The sequence below is a fragment of the Ranitomeya variabilis genome, chromosome 7, assembly GCF_051348905.1.
Source record: "Ranitomeya variabilis isolate aRanVar5 chromosome 7, aRanVar5.hap1, whole genome shotgun sequence".
Classification (NCBI taxonomy): domain Eukaryota; kingdom Metazoa; phylum Chordata; class Amphibia; order Anura; family Dendrobatidae; genus Ranitomeya; species Ranitomeya variabilis.
In genome coordinates this window covers 95,577,743-95,593,483 of record NC_135238.1, presented here as the reverse complement: position 1 = coordinate 95,593,483, position 15,741 = coordinate 95,577,743, and the positions used below count along the sequence as shown (strand labels likewise).

The 15,741-nt window shown below is 43.1% G+C and overlaps 1 protein-coding gene across 5 annotated transcripts in view; it reads right to left on the bottom strand.

Moving 5' to 3' along the window:
* Window positions 1-15,741, bottom strand: part of GLS (glutaminase) — a 746,320-nt gene that overhangs the window by 477,046 nt on the left and 253,533 nt on the right. For all 5 annotated transcript variants that reach the window (XR_013218256.1, XM_077275591.1, XM_077275592.1 and 2 more), the window contains exon 6: window positions 13,465-13,628. Coding sequence is in view for 4 of the 5 variants with exons in the window: in XM_077275591.1 (XP_077131706.1) it covers window positions 13,465-13,628 (164 nt within the window). In the remaining variant the exon portion in view is untranslated. The remainder of the gene's footprint in view (window positions 1-13,464; window positions 13,629-15,741) is intronic.

The window sequence follows — 15,741 nt, the reverse complement described above, 5'->3', positions numbered from 1 at the left end:
TTAGGGGCATGTTCGGGTTAGGGGTGTGGTTAGGGTTATGGTTGGGATTAGGGTTAGAGGTGTGTTTGGGTTAGGGTTTCAGTTAGAATTGGGGGGTTTCCACTGTTTAAGCACATCAGGGGCTCTCCAAACGCGACATGGCATCCAATCTCAATTCCAGCCAATTCTGCGTTGAAAAAGTAAAACAGTGCTCCTTCCCTTCCGAGCTCTCCGATGCGCCAAAACAGGGGTTTACCCCAACATATGGGATATCAGCGTACGCAGGACAAATTGGACAACAAGTTTTGGGGTCCAATTTCTTCTGTTACCCTTGTGAAAATAAAACAAATTAGAGCTAAATCAATTTTTTTGTGAAAAAGTTAGATGTTAATTTTTTTTTTTTTACTTTCCAAAAATTCCTGTGAAACACCTGAAGGGTTAATAAACTTCTTGAATGTGGTTTTGAGCATCTTGAGGGGTGCAGTTTTTAGAATGGTGTCACACTTGGGTATTTTCTATCATATAGACCCCTCAAAGTGACTTCAAATGTGATGTAGTCCCTAAAAAAAATGGTGTTGTAAAAATGAGAAATTGCTGATCAACTTTAAACCCTTATACCTCCCTAACAAAAAAAAATGTTGGTTCCAAAATTGTGCTGATGTAAAGTAGACATGTGGGAAATGTTACTTATTAAAGGGACACTGTCACCCCCTCCAGCCGTTATAAACTAAAAGAGCCACCTTGTGCAGCATAATTTTGCCCAAATACCTGTCTTTCGCCATGGAGGCAGGTCTGAACCCCCCTCTTTGAAGCGCCCAACTGCCTTCAGTCATCTCTTCTGGGGCGCTGGTCGCCGCCCCCTCAGCGATGTTTTCCTCTGAAATCCGGCGCCTGCGCTGTGCTCTTCTGCCTGGGGCAGGCGCATTGAGCATTGGCCGTCATAGCTCAGATGCCGGGTTCCGGACTGCGATTTCAGAGGAAAACATTGCTGAGGGGGCGGCGACCAGCGCCCCAGAAGAGATGACTGACGGCAGTTGGGCGCTTCAAAGAGGGGGGTTCAGACCTGCCTCCATGGCTAAAGACAGGTATTTGGGCAAAATTATAAAACGCTTTATTTTGAGAATAACAGCAACAAAAACTAAAAGAGCCACCTTGTTAGAATGCAGCATTACTGCTGCACAAGGTGGCTCTTTTAGTTTATAACGGCTGGAGGGGGTGACAGTGGCCCTGTAAGTATTTTGTGTGACATAACTCTGTGATTTAAGGGCATAAAAATTCAAAGTTGGAAAATTGTGAAATTTTCAAAATTTTCGCCAAATTTCCGTTTTTTTTCACAAATAAACGCACGTAATATAAAATAAATGTTACCAATAATATGAAGTACAATATGTCACGAAAAAACAATGTCAAAATCACTGGGATCGGTTGAAGCGTCCCAGAGTTATAACCTCATAAAGGGACAGTGGTCAGAATTGTAAAAATTGGCCGGGTCATTAACGTGCAAACCACCCAAAGGGGTTAAGCATGGGGTTGGAGCAATCATGTTTTGGAGTTTTGTTGCAGCCAATGGCCTGGGTAACATTTCACGGGTAGAGGGAAGAATAGATTCAATTAAATTTCAACACATTTTTGATTGAAACATAACACCATCTGTAAAAAAGCTGAAGTTGAAAAGGGGATAGTTTCTACAAATGGATTACGATTCTAAACACAAGTCAAATTCCACAATAGACTAACTCAAAAGGCGCAAGTTGAAAGTTCTACAATGGCCCTCACAGTCCCCTGATCTGAACATCATTGAAAATCTGTGGCTAGACCTCAATATAGCAGTGCATGCAAGCCGACCCAGGAATCTCCCAGAACTGGAAGAATTTTCCTAGGAAGATTACTGTGATACTTTCGAAAAGGGGTGCTACCAGGTAATAACCATGCAGGGTCCCCAAAATATAGCATTGGAGCGTTTTCCTGTTAGTAATTTTTAAAATGTAAAAGATGAAAATAAATATTTGTTTTGTATGCCTAAAATACAAGGGAAATGTGTCACCTTTAACTTTAGACCTTTTAGAGATCATTTCAATTTCAACTTGCTTAACTGTTGACAATAACAGTAATTTTGACCAGGGGTGCCCAAACTTTTACATGCCACTGTACTAATACCATTTTCGCTTTTAATCTATGTTATGGGCAATTTGATGCTATACTATAATGATTGTCAGGCTTGAAGTGGCCCGCAGGAAAACAAGAGAATCCTCCGATGGGCCCTGGGTAAGATTGGGCCACCACCCTCTTATATGAGCAGTACTTGGTGCTATATACTTGAATCACTATGTACAGACAAAGGCGGCATCTTATTCATTTAATATATACGCAGCTCATTGTTATATACATTTGTAATTGCAGATTATGTCACATTAGCATGTAGCTGAAAAGGAGGGCCCTGGAGTTGATTACTGGCGGGCCCTTGGCACCCCAGTCTGACACTGATGACTGTTCACAATGACTGTTCATGTGGTCTATGCTGGTATTTTGCCACGCTCACAGATGGCATATGTGGTTCGTGGACCCGCTATGCCACAGGGCCAGTAGCTAAGTAATTACCTGGTATTCACTGGAGCTCCTGATGGTGGAGTCAGGTTTGAGCTGCAGGTACCGCCAGATACCACTCCTAGGCAATCATGAATACTGCAGCTGCTGCCCTCAAAGGGGCAGGTACACTGGCACAGACTAGATTTGGAGTCAGTGACATTGCTGGATTCAGAGCCTGTTAAGACAGGTGCAACCCAGAAGTACATGGTGTTTAGTGCTCAGAAACATGGCCAAGGTAAGGAAGGCTGAAACCCCACCACCACTAAACACGTTACAGAAGGCGAAACATCAAGATAAGGCCAAGGAATATCTGAAGACAGATTTTCCAAGGTTTTATGGAATTATCAGATGAGAGTGATTCTTAGTGGACTAGATGGATAGGCCTGGCTGGCTCAGTAAGGGTGCTTTCACATTGCATTGCACGGGGACACAGAATGCAATGTGAAAGTGCTGCGCCCCAGTGTCCTGGTCGTCACAGTGATGTCATTATCCTTTCAGGGGAGAAGTGATGTCATGTCTGAAGGCAATGAAAGACAACCAGATTCAGGTATCACACACATGCAGCATGTTCACACTCCAGACCAGAAGGGGGAGCTCTAAGCCTGTTTAGGGTGAACTCCCCTATTTAACATCCTGATCTGGAGGGAAAAGGGGTTCAGAGTTCAGTTCCTGTCAGGCAGACAGAAGGAGAGGAGTTCTGCCGGCATGAAGTGCTGCAACTCCTGGGAAAAGACACAAAAAGGTGAACATACTGCAGAGAGTGTGCAGGAAAGCAAAGCACAGGAGAGAAATACCAGCAGGAGATCAGCCAGGAACAAGCTGCTCCTTTCTGAGGCGCAGGAGCCGCTAGCCAGGATACCGAGGAAGCAATCGTCTCCAAGCCTTGCTTCAGAGACTGGCAGGACAGTTAATTCCACGTTGGCTGCCCGACCATATACCCAGGAGGCACTGTGGCAACTGTGGGGGTCGGGGCGTCTCTAGGGTCCCTGTAAAAAGCCTCAGGCCATCAGTCATACAGGTTTCTCCTATCCATACCATCTGGGGGATAGAGAGGAAGACATAACATCTAGAACATCTACAGCAGTTGTGAGGACCTCACCGAGAAGCTCAGCAGGGAGGTACTACAACACACAGGCGCTAGAGGAATGCTACTGATTTCCACCTGGATAAGGGGACTCTGGATTTGCCTTCAGACCGACCGGACTCTGTCTGCCCTGTCATCTGGCGCTCTGGGCTGAGGAAGCCATCTGAAGTCTTCAGTAAACAAGGTAAAAGACTGCAAACCCGTCTCCTCGTTCTTTACTGCACCTTGCCCATATATAAACTCTTTTAATGGACACCCCTGAGGGCCACGGACCGGGACAGCCACCGTGACATCCCCCGAACCGAAGGACCCGATGCCGAGTACCAAATTGCCCTTACGTGGGGGCGATCCAAAAGCACCCTAACAGGCACAGACCTCCACTTTGACTCAGATGCCAGCAAGGTGGAGGTACAGTAACTGCAATGGGCTTGCATTATTAAACATGAGCTATTGGACCCTTTTGTGCTGAAACTAGACTCCAAATCAAGTGGCAAACCTACTGTAAGTTTTTAGAACACACTTTCTTCAAGCAACTGTAAAGGAAAATGTCTGTATCTTTTAAGAAAACTATGATTTTTATGCAGGAGAATGCTCCATTGAATACACAGCAGTACAAACGTTTGTCTGCCGGTAAAGACCTTAAAGATGTACGAGTAATGATGTGGCCTCTTCCTCACCTGGCATGAACCCCTTTGAGAATGCGTAAGCCCTTATTAAATGGGATATTCACAGTGAAGGAAAACAGTACACCCCTCTGATCAGTGTTTGGAAGGCTGTGATTGAGTGTCAACAGATTAAACCCTTCACAACATGTGCCATACATGTACAGCGCATATTGTGCTATTCCCTCTTGGTGTGGCCTCCAGCGCTGAGCCCACATCTTTCCAGGCACATATCAGCTGTTTTGAACAGCTGACGTGCCCCTAACAGCAGTGGGTGGAGTCGTAATCCACCTGCGGCTGTTATCCCGGTAAATGCCGCTGTCAATCTCTGACAGCAGCATATAATGTGATCGCGCCGGAAGCGCACAGGAATGCGGGTCGCCAATGGGTTGGCATGACAACCCGCGGTCTCCAGGCGACTCCTGTGGTTGTCATTGCCAGATTGCTGAGTGCCGCCCAGCGGTCGGCGCTCATAGCAAGTGACTATTTCTGCTACACACAGGTGATCTGATCATCGCCTGTGTGTAGCAGAGATGATCAAACAACTGCAGCTTCTAGTCTCCAATGGAGACTGTTAAGGCATGCAAAAAAAAATATATATATATATAAAAAAAAAATATATATATATATAAAAGTTCAAATCACCCCCCTTTCTCCCTGTTCAAATAAAACAATTAAAAAATACACAGATTTGGTATCACCACATTCAGAATCGCCCAATCTATCAAGCTATAAAAAGAATAAATCCGATCAGTAAACGGCATAGCAAGTCAAAACGCCAAAATTATGTTTTTTTGGTCAACACATCATTGCATTAAAATGCAATGATGGGCAATCAAAAAATCGTATCTGCACCCAAATGGTACAATTAAAAACATCAACTCAGCACTCAAAAAATAAGCCCTCGCCCAACCCAGAGCACGAAAAATGGAGACGCTACAGGTCTCGGAAAAAGACACTTTTTTTTTTTTTTTTAAACAAACTTTGGATTTTTTTTTTTTTACATTTAAAAAAAAAACAAAAAAAACCCTATACATATGTGATATCTAAGAACCCATAATGACATGGAGAATCATAATGGCAGGTCACCTTAGCATTTGGTGAATAAAATAAAAAATAAATAAAATAAAAGTTATGGAATTGCACTTTTTTGCAATTTCACCGCACTTGGAATTTTTCCCCCATTTTGAGTACAGAATATGGTAAAACCAATGGTGTAATTCAAAAGTACAACCCGTCCATCAAAAAATAAGTCCTCACATGGCCATATTGACGGAAAAATAAAAAAGTTATGGCTCTGGGAAGAAGGAGAGCGAAAAACAAACACAAAAACAAAAAAGGGCTGGGACGTGAAGGGGTTAAGAAACTAGCATACTGCATGGATGGAAGGCTTATGGCTGTTATTGAAAATAAGGGGGGTTATATTGGTCACTGATATTTTCTTGGTTATTACAGAAATGTATTTTGTACATTTTGAGCTGTTTGGTTATTGTTCTCATGTTGACAGGTAAAAATAAATGGAGATAGGGAACATTTACGTATTTCATTTAGTTGCTTAACCCCTTCCTGACCCCTCCGGTATTTTCGTTTTTGCGTTTTCATTTTTTGCTTCCCTTCTTCCCAGTGACCTAACTTTTTTATTTTTTTTGTCAATATGGCCATGTGAGGGCTTGTTTTTTGCAGAACAAATTGTACTTTTGAACAACATCATTGGTTTTAACATATCTTGTACTGGAAGACAAGAAAAATATTCAAAGTGTGGTGAAATTGCAAAAAAAGTGCAATCCCACAGTTGCTTTTTATTCTGCTTTTTTACTATGTTCACTAAATGCTAAAACTGACCTGCCATTATGATTCTCCAGGTCATTACGAGTTCATAGACACCAAACATATCATAGGTTCTTTTTTATCTAATCCAAAGTTGGTTAAAAACAAAATGCGCCATTTTCCGATACCAATAAAATCAAACCAACAGAAATCACATGGGCCCCACACCATCTGTGTGTAAATGTAAGCGGTTGATTGTCCTTACCCATGTATATAAATGGAAATTAGTAACGTATACTCCAAATAACTTATAAATAAAAAGAGAGCACGTAAGGGATATAGTTAACGCACGCAAGGCTGAGGACATCAGTGCCCTTAAAACCATCCCCAGACACTTTTATAAGTTCCATGCATGCGATCCTACTGGCCCTTAGGGTCATTGGGATCGATCAAGTTCATAGTGGTAATAGGGGAGGCAACATAAAACGGACACTTGCACAGGTTGAATGCAAGTGGATTGTGATCTTGGATTCTATGTCTCCTGTAGGATTAAATGAAACAATCAGTTTGTTCCCTTTTTATAAGGAGCCTTGTTCCCCATGTCCTCTCTTGCCGCAGAATTGATTTAATCTGTAATTACATTTTAATTCTGTATTTTTTCTGCTTATTTATGTTTGTCACTCTTTACATCCCTAGACCTAATGGCTTTTCTTGAGCTTGGTGCTTATGAGGTTTATGACCTGGCAGTATATGAGGAATGTGAGAGCTTGGATCAGGATGACGGCTCACTATATCAAGATTGATCACTTCAAGTCTGCTCACTGTGAAAAATAGAGGGAAGATTGAAAAATGGCATATAATCCTTCCATAAATTCATTATTTAATTTTATAACTTGTTTATAATTTATTACTTTATTTAGATGTAATCTTTTATCACATATTTATGTATGGTTTCACATTGACACTATTATTATAAATTTTTTGTTTATTTATTAGTTTATTATATAATATATTGTGCACGGTTTCACATTCATGGGCACTATTATTATTATACATATATTTTTTCTTATATATTTATTTTAAATTAGTAATGACCCGTTTGTATCCTGAGATTCTCGCTCCCACTCCTTATATTTGTATTCCAACCAAATGCAGTGCGCTGTGGCCGTATGGCTATATACGGTATATTTATTACCATGGTCTGTTTTTAGTGTGGAACGCTATTTTCCTTACTATATATGTACCACTTTCTCCTTTTTGCTGTGCGCTGTTCGATCCTCACATGTGGGTCCTTCTGTCGGCCTGTGCGTGCGCCCCGTGACTGCTGGGAGGCCCATGCATCTCCGGCTTCTATGATTCGAGAGCGCATGTCTGTGACGTCAACGGGGGAATTCCCTCTGACGTGCGCTCTCGATGAATGCCGGGGAGCTGGGACTTCCCTGCAATGTAGTTGCGCTGCGCTTGCGCACTTTGTTATGGAGGAGCGCCTGTAACTGCGCAGGTCTGAAAGGTTAGGAACAGCTGTGCAGTGACGACTTCCTGCTATCTGAGTCACAGCGCGGTTGCGCACTTTCAAAGCAGGTCTATTAACCTCATTATAAAAGCGCCACGCTCTGCTAAGCCCCTTCATTCCCTCTTTGAAAAAGGAAACGCGCGTCAGGGGGTATTCGGAGCCCCAGGCAGATTAACTACTCCATCATGGGTAAGCAGTCTCGCATTAGGTAGGCACAGTAACTAGCCTCACGCATGGGAGATGCATGTCCACATGGACCTTTAAACCATATAATACAGTCACACCATGCCTTTTGGCGCTGATACTTATGCTGACTTGTGATAATACCCTGATGTGTTTTTTACTTTTTCTTTTCTGCCTGTGACCTGGATGTTTGCTACTAGGGTTTTTCCTGTCATCTGTGTATTAAAATATGTTACGTGGTTTTTATCATTGCTACAATAAAATTTATATTTTTATATTTATTCACTTGGTAATTTTCTTCTTTTTTCTACATATTTATTCGTATAAAAACTCCCTTTTTTTCTGTTAAATTTTCCGATACCAGTAGCGTCCCCATTTTTCGTGATCTGTTGTTGGGTGAGGGCTTTTTTTTTTGTGTGCAGAGCGGACGTTTTAAATTATACCATTTTCATGCTGATACTTTCTTTGGATCACCTGTTATTGCATTTTAATGCAATGCTGTGGCGACCAAAAAGAAACCTAAATCTGGAGTTTTTACTTTTTTTCCTCGCTACGCCATATAGCAATCAGGTTAATTTTTTTTTATTGATAGATCGGGCGATTCTGAACATGGTGATACCAAATATGTGTAGGTTTGAATTTTTTTATTGTTTTATTTTGAATGGGGCGAAAGGTGGGTGATTTCAACTTTTATATTTTTTATATTTTAATTTTTTTTTTTCACTTTTGGCAAGCTTCAATAGTCTCCATGGGAGGCTAGAAGCTGCCATAACCCGATCGGCTCTGCTACATACAGACAATGATCAGATCGCCTGTATGTAGCAGAATTACTCCCTTGCTATGAGCGCCAACCACCGGGCGACGCTCATAGCAAGCCAGCAGTCACAAACATATAGGTCTATAGGAGACATCTGGTTGTCATGCCAACCCTTCGGTGACCCGCGAACACGTGACGGGGGTCACCGATGGGCGGATTTCCAGAGCGATTGCCGGAAGTGCATGTTAAATGCAGCTGTCAGAGTCATAGGAGAGGTTTTCTTCTGATGACTCTTCCATGAAGGCAATATTCGAGCAGGGGTCTCTGAACAGTAGAACCACAACTCCAGAGTCTACTAAATCTTTTGGAAAGTCTTTTGCAGTCAAGGTGGCGTTCTGATTTGCCTTTCTAGCAATCCTACAAGCAGCTTTCAGATAAATGTTTCTTGGCCTTCCAGACCTTATCTTGACCTCCAATGCTCCTGTTAACTGTCATTTCTTAATTACATTTCGAACTGAGGGAAAAGCAACTTGAAAACGCTTTGCTATCTTCTTATAGTCTTCTCCTGCTTTGTGTGCCTGCACCATTTTCTTTTTCAGAGTTCTAGGCAGGCAGCTTCTTAGAGGAACCCACGGCTGCTGTTTTTGGCAAAAGGTTAGAGAGGGAAGGGTTTTTATAAAGCTGGGAAGTTTGCATCACCTGGCCTTTTCTAACGATGATAGTGAACAACCCATAATGATAACAGCCTAATGAAGGTCTGAAACCTTGGTCAAAAATCTCCAAGGGTGCCCAAACTTTTGCGGTGTAAAGGGCAGATGTGCTACTGATAACAGGATACTGTTTGGGGAAATAATGGTCTATTAGTGATTGTTTTGTGCCCATCACTCATTTGTATAATGCGAATACATTCAGATCTCTTACTAATACATATAGTGAATACACCAGAACTCAAGATGTAATGCTTACACATTGCTGGAGATAAATTCTGCTGGACATACATTATCGTTCTGCAAACCCAATTATAGTAGAACAATGACCAGTATAAAGCATGAATGAATCTCGGCACTAATAGTATAAGACAAGACAAGTACTTAATGGCAATGCCAAACACCAAGGACAATTGCTTAGAGACAATGCCACACATCAAAGAAAATTGCTTAAAGGCAATGACATACACCAAAGACATCTGGTTAAAGTCAATGCCATAGTAACAGTCATTGATCACTATGGTTTGAATTGAGTCACTGTGCTACTATTTAGTTCACTACTTCAGTAATCTATTGTTCTGTATTACATTTGATTATATCTAGAGATGGGCGAAACCGAACAGTAAAGTTTGACGTCCCCGTACAGAACCTACTGTTCGGGCACGGACACCGCACACGGACTTCACCAGGAAGTCCGTGTAAGGGTATGTGTCCACGTTCAGGATTGCATCAGGATTTGGTCAGGATTTTACATCAGTATTTGTAAGCCAAAACCAGGAGTGGGTGATAAATGCAGAAGTGGTGCATATGTTTCTGTTATACTTTTCCTCTAATTGTTCCACTCCTGGTTTTGGCTTACAAACACTGATGAAAAATCCTGACCAAATCCTGATGCAATCCTGAACGTGGACACATACCCTTACTGTTCGGGTTTGGCTGCGCGAACATCGGGTGTTTGTCATGCAGTCATGTTCATGGCAGGGCAGCAAACAGCTTCTGATCGGCGGTGAAATCATCCCCACCGGTCAGAGAGCTGCGATTCCCACGCTTTCAAAAGACAGCGTGAGCCTGCGGCTGTGATCGGAGGTATAAAGTTTAGCTCCGGTCACTGGTGTCAGTGGATGGGACAACTGCTCCCATTATCCGACACCTGCTGCCGCTAATAACAGTAGGAGCAGGAGCGGCTGTTGGGTGTATTTAGTAGCCGCCTCCTGCGCTGTAAATAAATAATTAAAACAAATTATTTAAATAATTTAAAAAAGCGTGAGGACCCCTCTATTCTTGATAACCAGCCTTGTTGAAGCCGACAGCTCAGAGTTGCAGCCCCCAGCCGTGAGTTTTGCCTGGCTGGTTGTCAAAAATACAGGGGAACTCACACCGTGTTTTTGTCTCTGGTGCACATTTACAGCAATTCAAATTCTTTTTTAAACCTTTGAACTTTAAAGGTTAGCATTATTGTGGGCAGCACAGTCAGGGCCGGTTTTAGGCAAAGTGGGGCCCTAGGCAAAAGTTTAAAATGGGGCCCCAAATGCTAACATATTGCACCAACAGAAACATTTTGGTTGTAGCTACATGCGCTGATTTCAGGCCACTAAACGAGCGTGATCAACAATATTGAAGTCATTCGCCACTTGTTTCCAGCCTCTTTACACTGGCTGAGGAACAATGATGGGGACAGAATGATCACTAGTAAATCAATCTGTCCCCATACAGTATCATCTTGGCAGCATATCTGCAGTTTTAACTGGGCGATGTGCTGATGAGAACAATGATTTTTGTTCCGGCATATACTGTACATACATACACCGTACATACACACAGGTACACATACTGTACATACACAGACATACACCTTACATGCATACACACATAGTTATATACACAGATAGTATACACATACCATACATACATATACCATACATACACACAAATACACATACATACACCGTACGTACACACAGATACACATACAAATACAGTATATGCAAACACATACATATACCATACATACACACAGATACACATACATATACCATCATACATACACATACCGTACATACACACATGCATATACCATACATTCACACAAATGCCGTACACACATATATCGTACATACACACAGATACACACACATATACCGTACATACACAGATACAGTTATATACATATAGTACACACATACCGTACATACATATAAAATACTCCCAAATGCACATACCGTACATACATACATATACCGTACATGCATACACACACATATACCGAACATACAGATACACATACACGTACCGTACATACACACATACAGTATATACACATACCGTACGATACAGTATATACACATACCGTACACACATATACATACACATATACTGTATGTACATGCACATAAACATACATATATACCATATATCCATACAAATTTATTTCACATACACAGATACACACATACTGTACATGCATACACACACAGCCATACAACTATACCATACATACACACATATACTGTACATACACAGATACACACACACACAGATAGAAACATACACATAGATACACACAGATGCACACATACATATACAAGCATATACATACACACATACTAATCTTGTATAGGTGATCAGATGAGCCCTGCAGGTCAGTTCAGCTGGAGAAGGCTGCAGACCCCACTGTGGGGGATGGGGCACAGAGCAGACAGCACCTGATGATAAATTCCCAGTAAGGGAGGAAAAGACTCAAATTCAAAAAGTTCCATGACTAAAATTATAAAGAGATAAGTTATAAAGAGCACTATAACTGCACATTACTTTTCAGGTCACTTCACAGCATACATTTTGCTGCCGTGCTGCCCCTGCAGTGAGCCTCCTCCCCCATCTCTTTTCTGTGAGGAGACGCTGCAGCCTGCTCTGAACAGAACAGTGGAGGGAGCAGAAGACCCCCTGTAAGTCCTGCTCTTCCTCCACTGATGTCTCTATTTGCTGTGCCCTGGGGCCCCTGACTGTAGGCGAGTACTCACGATTGGGACGCTCCATGCAGGAGGACAGACGGCAGCCAGTGAACGCTCTCCTCTGTCTGGTCACTGTGAGGTAAGGAAAGCGTTCATTGGCCAGCGTCTCTCCCTGCATGACACGCCCCCTTTTTGATCTCCTGCACTTCGCGCCCCGCTCTCTCCCCGACACTCGGTGTTCCATGGTTACAGGAGTGAGTGAGAGGGGCCCGATCCTGCATGATACCGGGCCTTCCTGCAGGGGCCCCCCTCCACCTCTGGGCCCTGGAGCAGTGCCATCAACAGTATGTCTGCCCCTGGCTGGGGGCCCCTAGGGCAGCGGGGGCCCCAGGCAGCTGCCTAGTCTGCCTGCCCCTAACGCCGGCCCTGAGCACAGTGGTTCAGTGGTTAGCACTGCAGCCTTGCAGCGCTGGAGTACTGGGTTCCAATCCCACCAAGGACAACATCTGCAAGGAGTTTGTATGTTCTCCCTGTGTTTGCGTGGGTTTCCTCCGGGTACTCCGGTTTCCTCCCACATTCCAAAGACATATTATTATTAAAGATAGCTTACATATTGCCAAACCCCATAGTCTCTGCTTTTAACCCTAATCCCTGTTTATAAAAATAGTTTAGGGCTAAAATTTCGCAACAGTGAGTAAGCCTACATTTTGAACATCACCAATTTTAAGCAATCTTTTGAGCACTGATTTGTTCATATTGGGGAGAACATACTACATTTATATGACCCAAAAGAATCACTAAATATCTACCATACTTTATGTGTCACCTGGCTTATGGGTGAGGTCCTAACGTCACAGAACTATACACTCAACTACATGGAATACTTATTTCCTTCGGTCATAAAAGTTTTGCTAAAAAGTGATTATTTTTGAATTTTTGAAACTATTCCCCAATAGTGATAAGGTGTTATGTGAGCATGCTGGGTGCTAACAGAGTGTCTTCGGAGTGCTAGAATAATGTTCAAGTCCACCTCGGCTGCGTGTCTCATGGCTGTTAAGACAACTGCAACAAATGCAATCAGTGCATGTGTTGCGGATGTCGAACAGCCACAAGACACCCAGCCGCGGGGACTTGAACATATGTTTGGAGCGCACCAAAGACACTTGGTTAGCACCAGAGCATCCTCAGATAACACCTTATCCAAGCACATGCGCTCATCACTATTCCAATTTTCCTGAAAATGTTAATATTTTACTTAAGCAAAAAAACATAACTTACCATCTTCATTCAAAAACAGTTTATTGAATCTTAAACCACTAGGTTCTTTTCCAACATATCTGTGCACCAACTCTGTGCTGAGATCATTAACGGCAATTGCATACTTCAGAGGCTTGACACATGACTGAAGGCAAAACGGGACTTTGGTGTCACCAACAGAATGCCTATAAAGGGAGAAGAGCACAATAAGTAACAGAATGCCTATAAAGGGAGAAGAGCACAATAAGTAACAGACTGCCTATAAAGGGAGAAGAGCATAATAAGTAACAGAATGCCTATAAAGGGAGAAGAGAACAAGAAGTATCAGAATGCCAATAAAGGGAGAAGAGCGCAATAAAGTAACAGAATGCCTATAAAGGGAGAAGAGCACAAGAAGTAACAGAATGCCTATAAAGGGAGAAGAGCACAATAAGTAACAGAATGCCTATAAAGGGAGAAGAGCGCAATAAGTAACAGCATGCCTATAAAGGGAGAAGAGCGCAATAAGTAACAGAATGCCTATAATGGGAGAAGAGAACAAGAAGTAACAGCATGCCTATAAAGGAAGAGCACAAAAAGTAAAAGAATGCCTATAAAGGAAGAAGAGCACAAGAAGTAACAGAATGCCTATAATGGGACAAGAGCGCAAGAAGTAACAGAATGCCTAAAAAAAGGGAAAAGAGCACAAGAAGTAACAGAATGCCTATAAAGGGAGAAGAGCGCAAGAAGTAACAGAATGCCTAAAAAAGGGAAAAGAGCACAAGAAGTAACAGAATGCCTATAAAGGGAGAAGTGCGCAATAAGCAACAGAATGCCTATAAAGGCAGAAGAGCATAATAAGTAAAAATACTTTACATGCTGCCTTAAAGGGAACCTGTCACCAGAAACAAACACTAATAACTTGCAGATATGGAGTTAATCTGCAGGTCAATAGCGTTACTAACCTGCCCGACACCCGCACTTTGCTGAACACAGCAGGGAGGAAATTACCTTTATTCTCCCCAGCAGCTTTCCGGTTTCAGTCATGGGGTCAGCATTGGCGCAGATTCAGTCACTGCTCTGAGAATACATAGCGATGGCTGTAAATGCGCACCCGGCACTGACAGACGGCTATAATGCTGAGGGAGCAGCCGCTCTGCATTTTCAGAGCGATGACTGAACACCGAATGTTGGCGTGGAGAATAAAGTTAATTTTCTCCCTGCAGTGCTCGGCTAAGTGCGGGTGCTGGGCAGCATAATAACGCTATTAGCCTGCAGATTAAACCTATTTCTGCACGTTAACAGCGTTTTTTCTGGTGACAGGTCCCCTTTAAAATACATAGTGTACTGCAGCGCTTACTGAGTGTGTTGGGGACATTAACTTTTCTGGTCGCTGGCACACTCAGGGTTAAAAGTGGTCCATTTGGTTTATTAGTAAACTGCATAAACCGCTCCTCGGGATGCAAGTAGTATGCAGCCGCAAGTACATTGTCCGTTAAACATTCAGCTCTATAGGAAAACAGTCTCTTACTGACCCCGGTCAGCATAACATGGATTCCAGTCCATTACCTGTTGGTGTCACCCACACAGTTTCCCGGATGCCTCTTATCCTCAGCGGTATCCCATAAACACAGTCTCTCACTGACCCCGGTCAGTATCACTCACGGTTATCAGACCGTCCACTCCAGAGGTATCTTACAGACCTCCTTCCTCTGGCTCAGACTAGCAGACACTCCTTCCCCAGGTTGTGCGATGTCCAGCAAGCAGGTTTGGTTTGGAACCACACACGCAGGAAGACTTCTTTTTCACTGCACACAGACCACTCTGTAGTGTGCTGCCTGGACACATGGAAATCTGTTCACACTGACAGACTCCCGCACTCTCCACCCACGTGCCAAACACACCTCCATTACATAGCTGTAACCACACCCAGGTACTTAGCACATGGCTAGTCAGGTGATCGTGACATCACCGCAGGTCCTCAAACACACAACCACACACAGGCTTCATCTTGGGTGTTCAGACACACCCCGTTGGGTGGCTATGTAGCTGAATGGACCCTCCCAACTCTCCAAGTCACCTGGAAGCCTCCCAATGTAAAGCAAATCCCTCAGCAGTAGATCTGCTGAGCAAAATTCGCCCATGCTTCCATCACAGGGCCACCCACCTCTGTGATACATAACAGCCATTCATCGCGCCTCCAAGCGTATCCTGAGGAGCCCATACAGCATCCCCTAGCTGTAACAGGGGTCACTGCCTCGCAATAGAAAGAAACTGTAGTGTGGCGGGGTCCTCACTGTGCAGTGAAGAAGCAGTCAC